Here is a 22092-nt window from a genome sequence, read left to right as displayed (position 1 = left end):
TCCAATACACTATTACAATTTTGCTGTGAGATATTTAGTCTGAGATATTTTGTCTGAGGTCAATTGTCCATGGTATCATTTGTCCTGATATATTTTGTCCTGGTATATTTTGTCCGTGAGATCATTTGTTCTTGAGATCTTTTGTCTTGAGATCATTTGTCCTGAGATCATTTGTCCTGTCACCGATAATTGAACTAAAGTGACCGGACAGCGGTGAATGAAGCTGACCCCCACCCCCCTCTCAACCCACCTTAAACTGATCTGTTGGTACATTTGGGGAATCGCGTAATGACGTACCAAAGTACCTTGCCGCCAGAATAAAACTCTTTAAATATTATTTTGCAATTACCAGTAAATCGGTGTGTGTGCAATTCAGTTATCCAACCCATACCTTATCATTATTTTTTAAAAAGGATTTTTAAAGAAAACAAGAAACAGTTGCTAATTAGAAAATGTGTGATCTCAACTGTAAGACCAATAGTTTAGTTACATGTAGGCTATTGTTTAAAATCTTCCACCAATTAGATTTAATTTTAATATAAGCGTGCTTTTATACCAACTCTGATTTTAAAAACTTAAACTATACCGTAAGATTTTAGCAGTTATGATGACAATATATTTAATTCTGATTGTAGACAACATGTTTTTGTAAAAACGAATAAAGTAAAGTTTCTTTACTTCAGACTAAAGTAATTAGTGATATGTTTTGACATTTAGAATTAAATTTGTAGAAATATACATATGTATATTAAGAGAGTTCGTTTGTCTTAAATTTCTAGGAATCATTATGTCAAATTGTTTTTTACAAGGATTACAAAAAGATTGTGTTGCGTTCATTGTGTATATCTTTTTTTTTTATTTAGAGTGATAAATTGTTTTATTTTGTCGGCCAACATTGTGTGTTTTTTTTCTTATTTCTTCAGAGTACTTTCAGAGTACTTTCAATTTATTTACATCATAGTGAAGCAATGACATACAGCTAGTATATATATATATATATATATATATATATATATATATATATATATATATATATATATATATATATATATATATATATATATATATATATATATATATGGTGACAGGACAAATGATCTCAGGACAAATGATCTCAGACAAAATATCTCAGACAAAATATCTCACGGACAAATGATCTCAAGACAAATGATCTCAGGACAAATGATCTCAAGGACTAAAGATCTCACGGACAAAAGATACCAGGACAAAATATATCATGACAAATGATACCACGGACAATTGATCTCAGACAAAATATCTCAGACAAAATATCTCACACCTAAATTTTAATAGTGTATTGGATAATTTTAGTTGATCTGAATTTTTTTGTATTGACTGTCTTATGGTTCTGTTTACTATGTTTAATATTGTTTATAGGCCTATATAATAATTGTAAGAAATGTTTGCCGTATACATTTGTCATATTGCACTAAACATTTTAAGGTTAGTATTAGTAATGTAGTATACCAAGATTAAAGAAATAATTTCGAAAGACAGCGTAGGTGTGCTTGACAAGCGTGAGACAATCCTACCACGTCAGGTGGACGAAACGAGATCAAAGGGGATGGAATAACAATTAAGACACACCTTCGTATCAAGTTGGCAGCCCGCTTTCCTTAATGGAATGACATCCGCCTTCCATGGACAATACGACTAGCATATAAAGTCCATTGTAATGCGTCGGTCACACCTTAGTGATCAGGTGACTAATGCTTATTTAATCGACAGCGGTCATCGCGGAGCTAAGTATGTCGTAACAAAGCAGTATTAATGGTGATTGCTTTGCTATGGTCTCTTTCGTTACCTCGCAGAAAGGTATTAGGACATTAGTTTCTGGTGAATTTATATTTGCCATACGCAGCCAAAGAGATTTGGAAATGTGAAATTAGGACATGTCGAGCAAGAGTTCACACAATAGATTATCACCTAGTATTGGAGAGGTGTGATCATAACGATGTACCTACGAGAAAAGAAACTTACACGTTATGTTTGTGTTAATGATGTAATAAAAACAATAGTTTAACGTTACGAACCTTCAGACCCACTCACATTTTTGAAAGATATTTCGCGTGACATGAACATTAATGTTCTATAGCTACCGTTACTTTATTTGTTTTATACATTATCATTTATTATACCTTTCAGGCTAAAATAGTAAGTTTGTTTTAATTTTTACTTTTTCAAATCAAATTCTACTACAATTGCTTAATACACCTTTTTGATGGTTTGTTAGGTTTCACTAATTCATTTTATTCACAATTATTATACGTAAAAAAGTAAACAAAACCATATTAACAGTCAATAAAAAAAAGTTCAACTAAAATCATCGTAAATACTATTAAAATTTCGCTGTGAGATATTTTGTCTGAGATCATTTGTCCATGATATCATTTGTCCTGATATATTTTGTCCTGGTATCTTTTGTCCGTGAGATCATTTGTCCTTGAGATCATTTGAACTGAGATCATTTGTCCGTGAGATATTTTGTCTGAGATATTTTGTCTGAGATCATTTGTCCTGAGATCATTTGTCATGGAACCATATATATATATATATATATATATATATATATATATATATATATATATATATATATATATATATATATATATATATATGTGTGTGTGTGTGTGTGTGTGTATATATATATGTGTATATATATATACACTTATATATATATATATATATATATATATATATATATATATATATATATATATATATATATATATATATATATATATATATATATATATATATATATATAGGCCCCTATATATATATTCCGACGGGAATAAAAAAAATTGTTACTTTTCAGGGCTTTAAGTCTGACCAACAGTTTTTCTATAAAGGTGCATGCAAAAAAACGAGCCAGAGGTTAAGTACCCTAAAAGTTGTTGAAATTACTTAAAATACAAAGATTATATAGGGAAAAACGACTGGTCAGTTTTGACCTATTTCTAGATTTTTCCCGGATATGCCGAGTTTTTTCTGACACCCCTAGGCGTTCTCCTAGCAACTTACAAAATATCAAGGGGGGGGGGGGGGGGTCGCTCGGCAAAAGTTTTTTTTTCATAATATAATTCATATAAGGCGCCGGTCAATCGAGGTCAGTTTTGATCCATTGTCCGTGGACTTTGCGGCCCTCGTGTTCTATTGCCCAAAGGCAGGATCCTGCAAAATATAAGCGGCTAGGTAGTGTGTCAGTCCGTCATCGCTATACATTTTGAAACCATAAAGTAAACTCTTCATTTTTTTTTTACTTTTAAACAAATTAATTAAACTGTTTTGTAACTTTGCCAAGGGAGGTAATTTAAAAATAAATTCAATTCACGCTAATAACAAAAATGTAAATGCAAAATCTCCAAGAGGAAATTATTTTTGAAATAATATAATTATCAAAATTTGAATGCAAATTCGGAAGACGTGTAGACGGACATTATTGTTGGATTATTATAATTAGCATGGATTGATAAAAGGAAATCTTTTATTTAATTTTATTCTTTGAAAGTACTGTTTACTAATTATAATTTTTAATCAACAATTCCGCACTATTATTCATATCATCGTGTTCATTAGGTGCACAAGGGTTTTAGTCATGAAACTGTATTGTAAATTTTTTAAATTTTAAGTACAGAAAATAAATTGATAAAGTGCAATATGGTAGGTAAAACACGGATATTTCAAATACTGCCTTTTATTTATTTTATACACTGAACGTACTGTTTATTAATTATTATTTTATCTTGCGGTTTGCGGACAAGCTGGGTTTTTTTATAGTCGTTCACTAAATCTGGCGCGTCCGCCGGTGCTCGGACAGGGTGCAATTTGGCGCCACGAGCTAGACTGTGAACACTATGCGATTATTTTTTCATTTAATTTGTGTTTATGTTATGAGTGTTGTCTTTCGTGTTTGTGTTTTTGTGTATGTGTTTTCTTTGTTTTCTTTTGTGTTTCTGTTGTGTTTGTGTTGTGTTTGTGTTGTTTGTGTTGTGTTTGTGTTGTGTTTGTATTGTGTTTGTGTTGTGTTTGTGTTGTGTTTGTGTTGTGTTTGTGTTGTGTTTGTGTTGTTTTTAAGTTGTGTTTGTGTTTGTGTTGTGTTTGTGTTGTGTTTGTGTTGTGTTTGTGTTTTGGGTATGCAGCTAGTATATATACACGACCATCTGGCGTTAGCCTGAACAGCCCAAAATGTAGACAAGCGACATGGCGCCTATATTTTAATTTGGGAGTGACCAGCGCTAGACATTAATGGCTTAAGCATGCTCGTTGCTTGACTAGAAGTTACCGTGGGAAACTTGGGTCTGGTCGGACTAGAACGTTACTTAGATATAACACTTGTGGAGGTGAAAACTTGCCCGCACCTGGAGTCTTGTAGATTCGTCTACCAGAGGGAGGTAAATTCAGACCTAGGGACATGGCAGGGTTAGACGCAAACCAAACAGGACGTAACTCGTGAGCTGCTTGAGCCCACCGGATATCTGTAGACGAGTAAAGACAGTTAGTGATAAATAGTGTAGTCACGTGAAAGACTTTTTATTTCAGTTATTGATCTAATAGTTGTTTCTTCGATCTGTTTTATAAGGTGACAGTTTATGTTCGGTGGTGAAACATTATAGAGGCAAGAGCAAGATCATATGTATGTGTATGTGTATGTGTATGTGTATGTGTATGTGTGTCTGTGTCTGTGTCTGTGTCTGTGTCTGTGTCTGTGTCTGTGTCTGTGTATGTGTATGTGTATGTGTATGTGTATGTGTATGTGTATGTGTATGTGTATGTGTATGTGTATGTGTATGTGTATGTGTATGTGTATGTGTATGTGTATGTGTATGTGTATGTGTATGTGTATGTGTATGTGTATGTGTATGTGTATGTGTATGTGTATGTGTATGTGTATGTGTATGTGTATGTGTATGTGTATGTGTATGTGTATGTGTATGTGTATGTGTATGTGTATGTGTATGTGTATGTGTATGTGTATGTGTATGTGTATGTGTATGTGTATGTGTATGTGTATGTGTATGTGTATGTGTATGTGTATGTGTATGTGTATGTGTATGTGTATGTGTATGTGTATGTGTATGTGTATGTGTATGTGTATGTGTATGTGTATGTGTATGTGTATGTGTATGTGTATGTGTATGTGTATGTGTATGTGTATGTGTTTGTGTTTGTGTTTGTGTTTGTGTTTGTGTTTGTGTATGGGCATGGGTATGTGTATGTGCGTAAGTGTATGTGTGTACGTGCGTGCGAGTATGTGTGTGGATATGTGTGTGGATATAATAAGAGAGAGAGAGAGAGAGAGAGAGAGAGATGGTTTGTGGTGAATTACCAATGGTGTCCGATCAAAAAGAACAAGTAATCATGTTTGTAGCTCTTAATCAACTTAGTTAATTGGTCTTGCAACGATTGTTACTTGTGTTTGAAATACAGACACACGTTAGTACAACTAAACCCCCAACCAAAATACCTGGTTGTGTTGATACTGTCAGACACAGCAAACCAAACACCGTTAGGGAACTCATCTTCTGATGTTCTGCCTTCAACCCTCAGATAACATTACTTGTGTGTACCTGCTAATCCGACAGACTAAATTGCTCTATATACAACAGGTGTAAAGCTATTGGTTGATGATACACTCCAGTGTATCTATTTAAGCTAGTATTACTGCTATACTCTTGGTCTTTTAACTATATACTACCTAGTAAAGTTTGTTTTTATTTTATTTTTAAGTTTTTTTATTTGATAAAAAAAATGCGACATTATTCTTTGTTATTTTTGCGTTAAATATTGTGTTAAAGTATGTAAAACTCACTTCTTATTTCTAAAGTTTTTCAATACTTTTTGTGTGACGATACTTTAAGTTAAAACATATAAAATAAATAAACTTAAGCCTCCTGCACCATGCCTGACCGCCTTTACTGAACCAAAATATCTTCAACCTACCACTACAATATACTATTAGGATATCCCAACACAAACTCAAATTACAACCTACCACTATAGCGTGAAATAACAACATCCGAATACAACCTATCACTTCTATCTACCACTACAGCCTACCTATACATCCTCACTTTTCAACCTACAGCTACAAGCTACTACTACAACCTACAATTACTACCTAAATTTACTACTGCCCATTACAACTTCCTTTACATCTATCACTACAACCTACAACTGCTACCTTTTAACTACAACCTAAAAAATTACAACTTACCTTGTGAAATGTTGATTTTTTTTAAAAATATGCGAATCCCCTTTGTGTTGAAGAGATCAAATCAAATCAGAACCATTGTGATAAATCAACGATTGGATTCTACCAGAATACTCATGCTAGTAGTGTTTAATCTATTTCCAGCAGACTTAATAGATTTGTATTGGTTTATCGAACTTGGCAAAATGTTAAATCTGTTCTTGATCACATTACTGAATTACACTAAGTTTTGTCTAGTTCAATAACTGTAAAATGCTCAGTTATACACATGAAAAGATGCACGGACATAGATGGCAAGGTCCTAGCTCATCATTGGGATAACTGAAGACTCCAATTACCTTTACCACAACCACCTTTACAATCAGCTTTACAACAATCACCCCTAAACTACCATCCTTACCACAACCACCTTTACAACAATCACCTTTACCACAATCATCTTTACCACAATCAATTTTACCACAATCATCTTTACCACAATTACCTTTACCACAACCATCTTTACCACAACCACCTTTACCACAATCACCTTTATCACAATCTCCTTTACCACAACCACCTTTACCACAACCACCTTTACCACAATCACCCCTAACACAATCACCTTTACCACAATCACCGTTACCACAATCACCTTTATCCCAATCACCTTTAACACAATCACCTTTACCATAATCACCGTTACCACAATCACCTTTATCCCAATCACCTTTACCACTATCACCTTTACCACAATCACCCCTGACAGAAGTCTAAAAATCCGATGTTTTTGCCGACGGCATAAATGGATGGCATTAATGGATGGCATTAATGGATGGCATTAATGGATGGCATTAATGGACGGCATTAATGGATGACATTAATGGATGGCATTAATGGAAATATTAATGGATGTTTTAGTCTGCTGAAGCTGATAAAATCAGGAGTTGTACGGTTTTCTTAAAATCAGTTTGTAGAGAACGAGTGAAGGGGGATGAATGGGGGGAATGTTGTTTGTACTTGGTACCCTATCCCGTTCGTCCTTTTTCAGTTCTCGTGCATTGAGTTGTAATATTCCGGTTTGTACCAGTTTATGAAAGGGTATATAAGGTGTGTGAAAACGTGTGTGGTTGCCTCAGTTTCGTCCAAAACTCCAAGGTTAGTCCAAGTTAGGTCTATACTAGTTTTAGCCACTGTATCTTAGTTTTACTAGCTTGTGTGTTTTGTGTTTAGAATACACTGCGTTAGGTGTAGATAGTGTAGATACTATTAAATTCTTTTAGCTTTAACGAGCCTTTGTTTTCATTCAGTCTTGTTTTGTAACCCGTTTGTGATTGTCTTATATGTTGCGCTACGCATCGGATCACCCGAAAGCACGTACGTGAGTTCACAACACAGTTATAGGAACGGGAATATTATTTTAGTTACCATTGATTGTTGGGCCCTTGTTATGGTGAGATTTAACTCAATCTTCCTTTTCTGATATTTTTTATGGGACGGGCACATGTAAATTTCGGGGGTAAAACTTTTCCTTTCAAACCTGACGGTCTACGGGGCAAATGAAATAGAGTTCACTTGTTTCTGTGACCTCGGCATATGAAGAGATAGTGTGGTCAGCAATATGCCCAGAAATTTCGGGGGTATGGACTTAAATTTCCATAAGGTTGGAGGTGGACACTGTATAGAAATTACAAAACAAAGTGCATCAAATAAATACCACTGCTATTTGTGTTTATTTAATTGTTTAATATACCATCAATCATTTATCATTTTAAAAAATACCCACAAACATTTTAACTATATTGGTTGATATATTGTTTCTTGTTTTTTGTTGTTGTTTTGTTTTTTTTTAATTTAAACCCAAATTCTTTTCAGAACACAATTTTATTAAGCAATTGTTTATTTTATTTTTTATTCACACTTAAAACACTGGACTTTATGTAAGTCTAAACTTGTTAGGACTTTGTCCATAGACAGCCATCTTCTTGACAGTAAGTTTATATCGGTTTGGTCTCTGTCGATGTAGCTTTGATTTTCTTGAATGGTGTCTTGCTCTTCTCATCTCCAGGTATCCAATTATTTAGGTCAAACCGGGTCTTAATAAAACTAGGTTTCTGCGGGGCAAAAAATAATAATTTGTCGAATTAAGTCTTAAAATCTGAGAGTTATTTCACGAACAGTCACACAAAACAGACATATCAACGCCCACAGGAAACAAACATGGACGGTCACAAAAAAAACGAACAAAGACGGTCATGGGAAACAAATTGACGGTTATAAGAAACATACATGGACGGTCACAGGAAACATACATGGACGGTCACAGGAACCGAACAAAGACGGCCATGGGAAACAAATTGACGGTTATAGGAAACAGACTTGGTCGGTCACAGGAAACGAACAAAGACGACCACGGGAAACAAATTGACGGTTATAGGAAACATACATGGACGGTCACAGGAAACATACATGGACGGTCACAGGAACCGAACAAAGACGGCCATGGGAAACAAATTGACGGTTATAGGAAACAGACTTGGTCGGTCACAGGAAACGAACAAAGACGGCCATGGGAAACATATTATATTGACAGCCACATGAAACAGATATGCACGGCCAGTGAAACCGACATGGACTACCATATAAAACAGACATGGAATATAAAACCAACAGCCTTGGTAGTTCCCTAATGTAAAAAGCATTTTTGGCTTGTGCTCTAATGGAGAAAGCAAAACGTGAAAAGCACCAAAAAGTCTGGCTAAACTAAAACACAAGTATGGTTCTTTAATTATCAGTGAACACAACTCTGTAGCTTCAAATTACTTACGTCTGAGAGTTTGTTCTGTACTTGAACTACCTCAACCTTGTGGAGTACAAAGAGAATATTATGTTGGAGACAAATCAACTGTAACTTGTGACTTGATTTTTTAGATTAGCTTTAAAGTGGGAAGATAAAGAGGAGGGAAAGCATGTAGTTGAGATTATATACAAAAAAAAGTTTAACTCACATAGTCAGATCACATATACTAAAGTAAACTCATATAGATCACATTTACTAAAGATGTACTCACACAGATTACATACAGGAAATCTATGCTCATCTACTTAGATAATACAGTAAAGGTGTACTTACATAGTAAATTCACATAAAGAATGATATACTCACATAAGGTACATATTATAAAGATATACTCACATAAAGTACATATAATAAAGATATACTCACATAAAGTACATATAATAAAGATATACTCACATAAAGTTCATATAATAAAGATATACTCACATAAAGTACATATAATAAAGATATACTCACATAAAGTACATATAATAAAGATATACTCACATAAAGTTCATATAATAAAGATATACTCACATAAAGTACATATAATAAAGATATACTCACATAAAGTTCATATAATAAAGATATACTCACATAAAGTACATATTGTAAAGATGTACTCACATAGATCACAAATAGTAAAGATGTACTCACATAAAGTACATATAATAAAGGTATACTCACATAAAGTACATATAATAAAGATATACTCACATAAAGTTCATATAATAAAGATATACTCACATAAAGTACATATAGTAAAGATGTACTCACATAGATTACATATAGTAAAGATGTACTCACATAGATCACATATAATAAAGATGTACTCACAGAGTCAAGGAACCAGCCAGGACCAATGCCGCTGTTGTCGTGTCCGATCTCTATAGAAGTGACTTGCCCAACATCAGGGCCCATCACCTGTAAAAACAAGAATCACAAACTATGTCCACTTCAACAAAACCCTAACATTTGTATTCGAATTGTTTAACCAAATATAAAAAACGAGCTGACCCGCGACGTAGCATACGCCGCTATCTAGTTGTTTTATTTTCTACTTATTAACAATTCATAATTTGTGAATTCGACACTACCAATACTTAAGTATTAAGAACCTTATTTCACATACCACCTCACACCTATGAATACTTTCCAGCATTGATTATTCACCAAATTGGCCGCCTATTTTTTTACTTTCTCGTATATACGAAGTATAGAGAAAGTATTGTAATCGTGCACAAAAATCAATTGAAATTTTAACAATTTTTACCGTATTACACCTCAGTCCTTCATCACATCCGAAGTATAGAGGACTTATTTTAATCGGGCAAAAATTATCAATCCAGATTTATCAAAATTAAGAGGTTTTATGCGTAATCCAGTTTGAAAAACTGGGCGTTGCAATTCTGTCCGTATGTCTGTGTGTGTGTGTGTCTGTCTGTCTGTCCGTGTGTAAACACGATAACTTGAGTACCGTTACAGCTAGGTTGATGAAATTTCATATATAAGTATTTCATCAAAATCGTAGATCCGTATCAACTTTTGAGCGATTTCCGATAACCGGAAGTGGTACTTTTCCTACTTTGAATTTTTTAAAAGCCTATAACTTGAGTACTATTTCAGATAGATAAATGAAATTTCACATGTAAGTAAAAGATCTAATTCTCTACCTTCTGTTAAATTTTGAGTAATTTCCGTTGACTGGAAGTAGTAATTTACGCCACTTCCGATTTCTCAAAAAACTAATGTAAATTTTAAAAGTACTAATAATATTGCGCACTATTATGCGCTTTTTTATTTCGCGTTCACTTGGTGTGCAATTAATTTGTCTACGAGATTTTATTCTATTTTTAAAACTTTAAGTATTTAAAATGGATTAAAAATCATGTCTATAGCCCGAGTTCCCATCCCCTGTTATTTTATATAAAAATGTTCGAGAAAGTTTAGGGGAGATCACTCCCGGTTTATTTAAATAATATGTAGCACAAGAAATATCACAAGTCATGAAGTATTTTACAAATCGCCTAATGTCATATGTGTCACAAATGCTACACACGTCACCAGTGGCGTCGCTAGATCGGGTGTCACCCGTTGTGGTACTTCGTGGTGTCACCCCCCCCCCCAAAAAAAAACAAAGTATATAAATATATATATTTTATAGGCATACTGCCTAGCTTTGCTTAGGTTTTCAAAAAACTTTTGAGAATTTGAATGATTGATTAATTGGTGATTTGCTGCTATTTGTAGTGCTCAGGGACTAATTTTAAACAGTCTGAATTACTTAATTAAATGGAAACGTTGATGGAATATTAGCAAACTTATTACTCTCAAGGTAATTGGAACTACACAGGCTTCCATAATAGTATAAATCTAATATTTTATTAAATTAACTCTCGTCGAGGGCTTTGAGTCCAACCGACAGTTTTTCCATACGGCCTAACAATTTATCTAGGAGCATGCAAAAAAGTGGCCGGATGTACAGAAGGTAAGTACCATAAAATCTGTGTTGAAATTAACTTGTGTTTTTCACATAAAATACATAGATTGAATAGGGAAATACGACTAGTCAGTTTTGACCACTTTAGGAAGTTTTCTGAGATATGGCGAGTTTTGTATGACACCCCTAGACGTTCTTCCACGACCTCACAAAATATCAAAGGGGGTCGTTCTGCAAAAGTTTTTTTTCGATGTATAGCTCATATAATGCGAATTTCACTTGCAGTCTATTTTTAGCCCTCATTGAGGGCTTTGAGTCCCACCGACAATTTTTTCATACGGTTTAACAATTTATCTAGGTGCTCGCCAAAAATTAGCCTGATGTACAGAGGGTAAGTACCCTAAAATCTGTGTTGAAATAACTGTTTTTCACATAAAATACAAAGATTATATATGGAAACACGACTGGTCAGCTTTGATCCATTTGTAGATCTTTCCCGTATATGCCGAGTTTTTGTCTGACATCCATATCAGAGGCGTAGCGACCCCTCCCGGCGCACGGGGACAAACTTTCGATTTGCGCCCCCCCCCCTCGAACTTTACATTTGCCCCCCCCCCCTCAAACTTTCAATTTGCACCCCCCCCCCCCCCCCCCCACGAACTTTTCATTTGCACCACCCCCCCCCCCCCCTCAAACTTTCGATTTGCACCCCCATCGAACTTTTCATTTGCACCCCCCGTCAAACTTTCAATTTAGCGCCCCCCTAAGGTCGGCGCCCGGGGACATATGTCCCCCCCCTCGCTACGCTTCTGATCCATATGCGTTCTTCTATCACCTCACAAAATATCAAGGGGGGTCGTTCGACAAAAGTATTTTTGGAAATATAGCTCATATAAGGTCAGCACCCCCCCCCCCCCCCCCCCCCGCCCCGCCTCGCTACGCCCCTGCACGTCACTTATGTCAGACTCGTCACAGTAGTCGCACACACGTGACAAAATGTTACACCTCACACAAACAATGTCACCTCACACAAAGCCACACATGTCACAAGGTATGACCCACATGACTGATTGTCACACAAGTCAAAAAGTGACACTCATAACACAAAGAACGACATCGATAACTCACTGTGAACTGGTCCACGCTACCCTTTTCAAAAGATTTCGAGTTCTGCTCTTCCAGCACTATCCTGCCAGTTGTGCCCTTAGGGCCATTCAACTGAATGAAAACTTTAGCGTCAGTTCCGGCAGCTAATTTGTGGCCGGTTTTTATAGTAATGTAGTAGGGAATATCTTTTGTCGATCCTTAGAATAAACATATAGGTGTAACAACACATTAACACACCCACATATGTGTGTATAAGTAAATATATATTATGGTAGTATATATATATATATATATATATATATATATATATATATATATATATATATATATATATATATATATATATATATATATGAGTCTACGATGAATTCCTGAATAGACAATTGCCCGAAAGCCACTTGCCCCCGAAGTGTATATATATTTATATATATATATATATATAGAGAGAGAGAGAGAGATAGGGAGAGAGCGAGAGAGAGAGAGAGAGAGAAAGAGAGAGAGAGAGATTGTTTGTGTTGAATTAACAATGGGTACAATTGAAATTAGAAACGTGCTGCATTGAGGCATTAAAAGACAACACATTACCTGCTTGTATTGACATCGCCAGACACAGCAAACCAAAGACTGTTACGTAACTCATCTTCTTGTTTTCTGCCTGCCCAAACTGGAGACACTAACAATATGATTAATGGAGAAATTTAATTAAACTCTACATAAAATTCTAAAATCCCTTTGGTTGATGGTACACTCCAGTGTAACTATTTAAGCTAGTATCACTGCTACAAAGGGACGGCTTTGCCTAAACTGCTAACCCTAACCCGAAAGAGGAAGGTCACTGAGTCCATACAGCTCTGATGGGTACGTAACTAAACGTTAGGGAAACAAAGGCGGCTGGGCATAGTGCTGACAACACAATACCTTCACATGCCGATGTTTCTGGAGCAGCTGAACTCTACTTCGTCTGCCCCATGCGTCTTGGGTAGGAACGGTCAACGATGATGATGATGATCACTGTTACACTGTTATCTTATTTAGCTTTAACCTAACTGTTTAAGGTGATTTTTAATTTTAATTTATAATTATTTATGCAGTAAAATACTGAATTATTAATATTATTATTCTCTCAGCGTTATGTAATATATATTGTTATAAAGTGTTTTTTTTATGCACAACTCGTAGGTTATTTGTTTAGCCTTTTAAAACTTTTCTGTAAAGTAACGTTAGCTTTGGATATACTAAACTGACATATTCAGTAACTGGGTGTTCAGCTTTCTGTGGTATGCCAAGCTAAATTTAATTAAATAAAATATGCCCACACCCACCATCAACGTAGGAGGACTCAGCCATGATGTGTGCCAGCAGTGAGCCCACACTCTAACCACATGCCCACACTATAGCCACATACACATACACTAGACACATACCCACACCAAGACCTAGACCCACACTCTAACCACATACACACTAGCCACATACCCACACACTAGCCACATACCCACACACTAGCCACATACCCACACACTAGCCACATACCCACATACTAGCCACATACCCACACAGTAGCTACATACCCACACACTAGCCACATGCCCATACAATAGCCACATGCCCACACACTAGCCACATACCCACACACTAGCCACATATCCACACACTAGCCACATACCCACACACTAGCCACATACCCACACACTAGCCACATACCCACACACTAGCCACATACCCACACTCTAACCACAAACAACATACCCTCACTCTAGCTACATGCCCACACCAAGACCTAGACCCACACACTTCTAGCCACATGCCCAGACACTAGCCACATGCCCACACACTACCCACATGCCCACACACTAGCCACGTGCCCACACCAGCCCACAATTTTAAAAAATGTCAATAACAAATTTAATTAATTTTAACATATTGAAAACAAATACTAGTCATATAACAAATCTGGTTTAACTCTATTGTTTATTTTTCTACATTCTCTGATTAGATTTGATGAGATTAGCATCAATATTTTTTCTATCTAATTGCAATTAGCTATTGAGTTTTTCAAACAACCTGTGACTTGCTAGGTTGCAATGTTATATTGTTATAGTAGAGAATGGTGGGAGGACATAGTAGGTTGTATAGGTTGTTAGCAGTGGTAGGTTGTATAGGTTGTTAGCAGTGGTAGGTTGTATAGGTTGTTAGCAGTGGTAGGTTGTATAGGTTGTTAGCAGTGGTAGGTTGTATAGGTTGTTAGCAGTGGTAGGTTGTATAGGTTGTTAGCAGTGGTAGGTTGTATAGCTTGTTAGCAGTGGTAGGTTGTAGTCGGAGGATGTATTGGTAGGTTGTATTGGGAGAGCGCAGTTGTAGGTTGTAGTAGAAGGAGGCATTGATATGATATAGTGGTCGTTTTTTAATTACATTAATATTATTTTCTCCACTCTGTCTTCGTGGAACAGAGAAGTATTCTCACACAATTACTTATTCTATTTGGGACGGCGTGGTCGAATGTTAGAGCGTTTGGCTTCTAGCCAGAAAGTCCGGTGGTTGGATCTCTATTCGGACTAGTGACTGTAGGACTTCCCTTAGACATACACGGTTGTGATGGGTACCTGGCTTCACGTTGGGGAAAGTAAAGTAAAGTAATACAATAAAATACAATATAAAAACTTATTTTTATCAGAGAGACCGTAGCGTTCTTAAATAAGATATATTTAAAATAATTCCAGTTACTTATTTACTATAACAATTACGGACGTGACAGACGAAATAAGGCAATTATTATATAGGATTTAGGCATAAGAAAAGTTGCAGATACAAGGGCAGTTGCAGTAGCCTATCGTGTACATGTATACATTTGTGTATTTTTGGATGTAATTTGACAGATACAGGTGCGTATGCGATTAAACATACAGGTAGGCCCCTACATACAATTTCTTTTTTTAATTTTAATTTCTGTAGTTTCGATGTACAATGGAAAATATCTGTTGTCCACTTGAAGATCGTCTACCACCGCTCCCCCCCCCCCACCGTAAATTTGATGTGCCCCTGTGTTTCTTTCATACTTGGGGGGGTGGATTAAATATACCGGGGTTTGAGGGGGGTGTACACATGTTAGATTATATATTTTCTACATAAATTCCAATTCGTTCGTGGGGCGGGAGACTTTCTTCGGGGGGTGGGGGGGGGGGGAAGGCGGAGCCTGGAAGAGATGCCTGGAAGGGACTCTGGTGGCCCCACCCCCAGAAGAAAAATATCTGAAAGAATTACTGATCAAGCGCATCCCGCTTGGGAACGACAACAATGGATCAGCACCCAGTTTGTGTTTCGATAACGAGAGCACAACATTTTAATGTCAAATAATACTTTAAAACTTAGACCACAGTCCGAACCGTTGATACAGGGGTCTGCAACCTGTGGCTCGCGGGCCGCATGCGGCTCTTGTGATGTCAAGATGCTAGTGGCTCTTTAAAGACTGGAAAATTTTGTAAATTGTAACTGTTGGCTAATCCGTCTCAAAACCTTGCCGAACTCTGGCTGATGGGTTGTTGTTGTTCATGTACATATGTAGAGGATTTTTTTGTCCAACTTATTGCTCTGATTTATTTTACTTAGGTTCGGTCAAAGCGATAGACGAGTTCAACTACGTAAGTTTTTTATGTGTTTGTGTGTGTGTGTTCAATGTGTGTGTTCAAGGTGTGAATCAACATGATTCAAACGTTCTCAGCCCAGTAAGTTGTCTCCAATGGATGTGCCCAGAGTGTTGTATGTCAAAGTATACAAGGGAACTAAGTATGTTCGTCATGCGCTCTGGTATTGTATAAGTTAGCGCCCCTTTTCTGTTATTTGTTAAACTTCGTAAACAGAGTTATCACTGATCATATGAAAACAAACCAAAGTGGATCAAATAGATTCTTTTGCTGTATGTGTTTATGTACTTGTATTATTCACCATCAATCATTTAGAATATATCATCTAAACAACTACTATTAACATTTTATATATTTAAAGAAATTTAAACTTAAATACTTTTCAGTACATATTTTTTATTAAATAATTGTTAAATTTAAACCACGCTTAAAACTTTTTCTAGACTTAAATTTCTGATAGTTGTAAATGCCATGGGACTTTTTTTAAACACAGTTATGAGATGTATTTCTAGACATATTTAAGTCCAAACTTGTTAGGACAGTGTCCAATGACAGACATCCCCTTGACACTAAGTTTAAATTGGTTTGGTCTCTGTCGATGTAGCTGTTATGATCTTCACTAGTTTCTTGCTCTTCTCATCTTTGGGTATCCATTCTTGAAGGTCAAACCGGGTCTTAATTAAACTAGGTACCTGCGGGACAAAAAAATTTAATTGGCCTAATTAGGGTTTTAATCTCTGTTATTTCGTGAATAGCAGCAAAAAAAAAGATGTAAACAGATGGAAAACAAGTAGACTTGCTTGTTCCCTAATGTAAAAAGCATTATTGGCTTTAGATCTAATGGAGAAATTTGAATAAACTAAAATAAAAGAATGGGGCGTTAAATATCAGTTAAAACAACAATCTTTAGCTTCGAATAACTTACTTCAGTAATGTTGTCATAAACACCGATCACTTGCGCTACCTCAACCTAAGTAGAAAAATGATAAAAACGTGGTGCACAAAATCAAGCAAACACCTGATGGAAAACTTTACTTTTCTTTTTTTTTTCTTATTAGTTTAGTTTTAAAATGTGGAGATAAAGAAGAGCTTAATCATATAATTGAGATAACATACAGAAAATGTGTGCTCCCATCTTTAGATTACAGACAGTAAAGATGTACCAACATAGATCACATATAGTAGAGGTGTGCTTACATAGATCACATATAGTAAAGATGTACTCACATAGATCACATAAAGATGTACTCACATAGATCACACATAGTAAAGATGTACTCACATAGATCACATATAGTAAAGATGTACTCACATAGATCACATATAGTAGAGGTGTGCTTACATAGATCACATATAGTAAAGATGTACTCACATAGATCACATATAGTAGAGGTGTGCTTACATAGATCACATATAGTAAAGATGTACTCACATAGATCACATAAAGATGTACTCACATAGATCACATATAGTAAAGATGTACTCACATAGATCACATAAAGATGTACTCACATAGATCACATATAGTAAAGATGTACTCACATAGATCACATAAAGATGTACTCACATAGATCACATATAGTAAAGATGTACTCACATAGATCACATAAAGATGTACTCACATAGATCACATATAATAAAGATGTACTCACATAGATCACATATAGTAAAGATGTACTCACATAGATCACATAAAGATGTACTCACATAGATCACATATAGTAAAGATGTACTCACATAGATCACACATAGTAAAGATGTACTCACATAGATCACACATAATAAAGGTGTACTCATAGATCACATATAGTAAAGATGTACTCACATAGATCACATATAGTAAAGATGTACTCACATAGATCACATAAAGATGTACTCACATAGATCACATATAATAAAGATGTACTCACATAGATCACACATAGTAAAGATGTACTCACATAGATCACACATAATAAAGGTGTACTCATAGATCACATATAGTAAAGATGTACTCACATAGATCACATAAAGATGTACTCACATAGATCACACATAGTAAAGATGTACTCACATAGATCACACATAGTAAAGATGTACTCACATAGATCACATAAAGATGTACTCACATAGATCACACATAGTAAAGATGTACTCACATAGATCACACATAGTAAAGATGTACTCACATAGATCACATAAAGATGTACTCACATAGATCACACATAGTAAAGATGTACTCACATAGATCACACATAGTAAAGATGTACTCACATAGATCACATACAGTAAAGATGTACTTACATAGATCACATATAGTAAAGCTGTAATCACATAGATCACATATAGTAAAGATGTACTCATCACACATAGTAAAGATGTACTCACATAGATCACATATAGTAAAGATGTACTCACGTTGTCAAGGAACCACCCTGGACCGATGCCGCTGTTGTCATGTCCGATCTCTATTGAAGTTATCTGACCAACATCATCGTCCATTATCTGAAAAAAACCATGCATACAACAATCATAACATAATGTGCCCAATACAACAAACCGTAACATTGAGTACACCTTAATTAAGATAATAATACATCATGTCCAATATACGTTATCATCTTTTCCCGCTCGTGCACAAGACACATCCGGCGGATGAAGTAGAGTTGATCTGTTTCAGCACCATCGGATCCATTATACATATTTCAAATACATTGAGATCATCACAACAATCAGACCAGCATTAGAATATTATCATACAGAGACTGACTCAAAAATATTAAAATATTAATAACCTCTTTTTACATACCGCCTTATATCTCTAAATACTTTCCAGTACTGGCCTTTTATCAAGTTAAATAACGGATAATGTTTTTTAAATAATTGTAAAATGTCGCACACATGTTTCAAACAATCACGTACGTAACATAGAATGAGTGACGTCAAATCATGCAATGTAAATCACAAAGTGTTCTTGTCACAATTTGTTATACTCGTCACATAGTGCCTCATTCGTGACAAAGTGTTACATACTTCAAGAATGTGGCACATGTCACAAATTTTCACACACGTCACAAAGTACTACACACGTCATGAAATTCAAAGTTTGATTACGTCACGTGGTGTCGCACTGGTCACTAATTGTCATATATCTTGCTAATCGTCATAGGTGTCACGAGTACTGCACCTCCACAAATGTCACACACGTCAGATAGTGTCACACATATTACAAAGTGTTACAAATTGTCGACACCTCATAGAAGTATCACAAATGGCAAAAAGTGTCACAAGCATCGAGAAAAATGACACACGTCCCAAAAGTCAGAGCGTTTACTAATTATGATACAAAGTATTACACACTGTCAAAGTGTCACATTCGTCACAAAATGTCACATTCTTAATAAAATGTCACACACGTCACAAAATGTTAAAAACATCACAAAATGCACACTGTCACAAAATGTCAGCCGCAACAAATAATGTCACAAATAAGACACAGTATGATACACGTCAGAAAATATCACACTAGCGGCAAAGTGTCCCATTCGTCACTAAGTGTTACTTCTTACAAAAAGCGTTATATCGTAAACTCACAATGAAATGGTCCGCACAATTCATTTCAAAATATGTTGCATTTTTGTCTTCGATTACAACCTTGCTAGTCGTGCCTTTGAGGCCGTTCAACTTCATGAAAACAGTAGCGTCGGTTCCCGCAGCGAATTTCGTGCCGGTTTTTACAGTAATGATGTAGGGGGTTTTAGTTGTCAGTTCTGAGAATAGCCATTCAGGTATATATATATATATATATATATATATATATATATATATATATATATATATATATATATATATATATATATATATATATATATATATATATATATATATATAAAGACGGCAAGAAAGAGATTGTTGTGAATAACCAAAATGGTGTCCGATCTAAATCTAAGACCTCGTACAAACAGCTAAAACTATACGACATGGTTGTTTTGACTTGCTGCAATTGCTACTCGTATTTAAAATAATAAATGTGCATCGTTGAAGCGCTAAAAGACAACAAAATACCTGTTTGTATTGACACCGCCAGACACAGCAAGCCAAAGACTGTTACGTAACTCATTTTCTTGTTTTCTGCCTGCCCAAACTGGAGACACTAACTATATGTTTAATTGAGAAATTTGAGAAATTTGATTAAACTCTACATAAAACAGCTGAAATCCCTTTGGTTGATGGTACACTCCAGTGTAACTATTTAAGCTAGTATCACTGCTACGCCGTTACTAAGTATTTTACTAACTGGTTAATTTTTAAGTCATGAGACCACATCAAGTCATGAACCCACATAAAGTCAAGAACCCACACCCAGTCATTAACCCACACCAAGTCATAAGCCCACATCAAGTCATGAGCCCACATCAACTCATGAGCCCACACCTTAAGCCCACACCAAGTCATAAGCCCACATCAAGTCATGAGCCAACATCATGAGCCCACACTATAAGCCCACACCAAGTCATGAGCCCACACTATAAGCCCACACCAGGTCATGAGCCCACATAAAGTCATGAGCCCACCCCAAAGCCATGAGCCCACATCAAGTCATGAGCCCACACCAAGTCATGAGCCCACACTATAAGCCCACACCACGTCATGAGCCGACACTATAAGCCCACACCCAGTCATGAGCCCACACCAAGTCATGAGCCCACACCAAGTCATGAGCCCACACTATAAGCCCACACCAAGTCATGAGCCCACACTAAAAAGCCCACACCCAGTCATGAGCCCACACTATAAGCCAACATCAAGTTATTTGCCCACATAAAGTCATGAGCCCACACCAAGTCATGCACCCACATCAAGTCATGAGCCCACACTATAAGCCCACACCAAGTAATGAGCCCACACTATAGGCCCACACCAAGTCATGAGCCCACACTATAAGCCCACACCCAGTCATGAGCCCACACCAAGTCATGAGCCCACACCAAGTCATGAGCCCACATAAAGTCATGAGCCCACATAAAGTCATGAGCCCACACTGTAAGCCCACACCAAGTCATGAGCCCACACTATAAGCCCACATCAAGTCATGAGCCCACACCAACTTATGAGCCCAAACCAAGTCATGAGCCCACACTATAAGCCCACTTCAAGTCATGAGCCCACACCATAAGCCCACACCAAGTCATAAGCCCACATCAAGTCAAGAGCCCACATCAAGTCATGAGCCCACACCAAGTCATGATCCCACACTATAAGCCCACACCAAGTCATGAGCCCACACTATAAGCCCACACCAAGTTATGAGCCCACAGTATAATCCCACACCAAGTCATGAGTCCACACCAAATCATGAGCCCACACCAAGTCATGAGCCCACATCAAGTCATGAGCCCACATCAAGTCATAAGCCCACACTATAAGCCCACACCAAGTCATGAGCCCACATCAAGTCATGAGCCCACACCAAGTCATGAGCCCACATCAAGTCATAAGCCCACACTATAAGCCCACATCAAGTCATGAGCCCACACCAAGTCATGAGCCCACACCAAGTCATGAGCCCACACCAAGTCATCAGCTCACACCAAGTCATGAGCCCACACCAAGTCATCAGCCCACACCAAGTCATCAGCCCACACCAAGTCATAAGCCCACACTATAAGCCCACATCAAGTCATGAGCCCACACCAAGTCATGAGCCCACACCAAGTCATGAGCCCACACCAAGTCATGAGCCCACACCAAGTCATCATCCCACACCAAGTCATGAGCCCACACCAAGTCATGAGCCCACACTAAGTCATAAGCCCACATCAAGTCATAAGCCCACATTATAAGCCCACATCAAGTCATGAGCCCACACTAT

At 36.5% G+C, this 22092-nt stretch overlaps 2 protein-coding genes across 4 annotated transcripts in view; both read right to left on the bottom strand.

Moving 5' to 3' along the window:
* LOC131947863 (lipoxygenase homology domain-containing protein 1) overlaps window positions 1-5598 on the bottom strand; it is an 11579-nt gene extending 5981 nt beyond the window's left edge. The window contains exons 1-2 of the mRNA XM_059309238.1: window positions 5489-5598; window positions 4383-4499 (exon numbers count right to left, since the gene is read on the bottom strand). Coding sequence (XP_059165221.1) covers window positions 4383-4499; window positions 5489-5543 — 172 coding nt within the window. The 5' untranslated portion in view covers window positions 5544-5598. The remainder of the gene's footprint in view (window positions 1-4382; window positions 4500-5488) is intronic.
* A 2453-nt stretch (window positions 5599-8051) lies between these two features.
* Window positions 8052-20372, bottom strand: LOC131947868 (lipoxygenase homology domain-containing protein 1-like). 3 transcript variants are annotated; one of them, XM_059309247.1, is made up of 5 exons: window positions 13186-13281; window positions 12622-12797; window positions 9891-9977; window positions 9042-9077; window positions 8052-8328 (listed from the first exon to the last, which is right to left on the bottom strand). In XM_059309247.1, exons 1-5 carry the CDS (start codon window positions 13238-13240, stop codon window positions 8212-8214), a joined length of 471 nt encoding a protein of 156 aa, XP_059165230.1. In that variant the 5' UTR covers window positions 13241-13281; the 3' UTR covers window positions 8052-8211. The 3 variants fall into 3 exon arrangements, with proteins under 3 accessions (XP_059165230.1, XP_059165229.1, XP_059165228.1); XM_059309246.1 differs by lacking the exon at window positions 13186-13281 and adding an exon at window positions 20286-20372 and having other exon boundaries at window positions 8056-8328; XM_059309245.1 differs by lacking the exons at window positions 8052-8328; window positions 9042-9077; window positions 9891-9977; window positions 12622-12797; window positions 13186-13281 and adding exons at window positions 16562-16933; window positions 17167-17211; window positions 18639-18725; window positions 19815-19990; window positions 20286-20372.
* Window positions 20373-22092: the final 1720 nt, after the last annotated feature.

The sequence above is a fragment of the Physella acuta genome, unplaced genomic scaffold, assembly GCF_028476545.2.
Source record: "Physella acuta isolate Inbredline_101_S28 unplaced genomic scaffold, ASM2847654v3 ptg000610l, whole genome shotgun sequence".
Lineage (NCBI taxonomy): Eukaryota > Metazoa > Mollusca > Gastropoda > Physidae > Physella > Physella acuta.
This window is presented reverse-complemented; position numbering and strand designations above follow the sequence as displayed.

What these genes read in the sequence shown, in the direction of transcription:
- LOC131947868 (XM_059309245.1), bottom strand. Translation starts at nt 20,340, where the DNA reads ATGAGTTACGTAACAGTCTTTGGCTTGCTGTGTCTGGCGGTGTCAATA. An exon ending in CAGGGTGGTTCCTTGACAAC is followed by an intron (nt 17,212 to 18,638) that starts GTGAGTACATCT and finishes TTTTCTACTTAG; the next exon opens with GTTGAGGTAGCGCAAGTGAT. An exon ending in TTTATGACAACATTACTGAA is followed by an intron (nt 16,934 to 17,166) that starts GTAAGTTATTCG and finishes TTTGTCCCGCAG; the next exon opens with GTACCTAGTTTAATTAAGAC.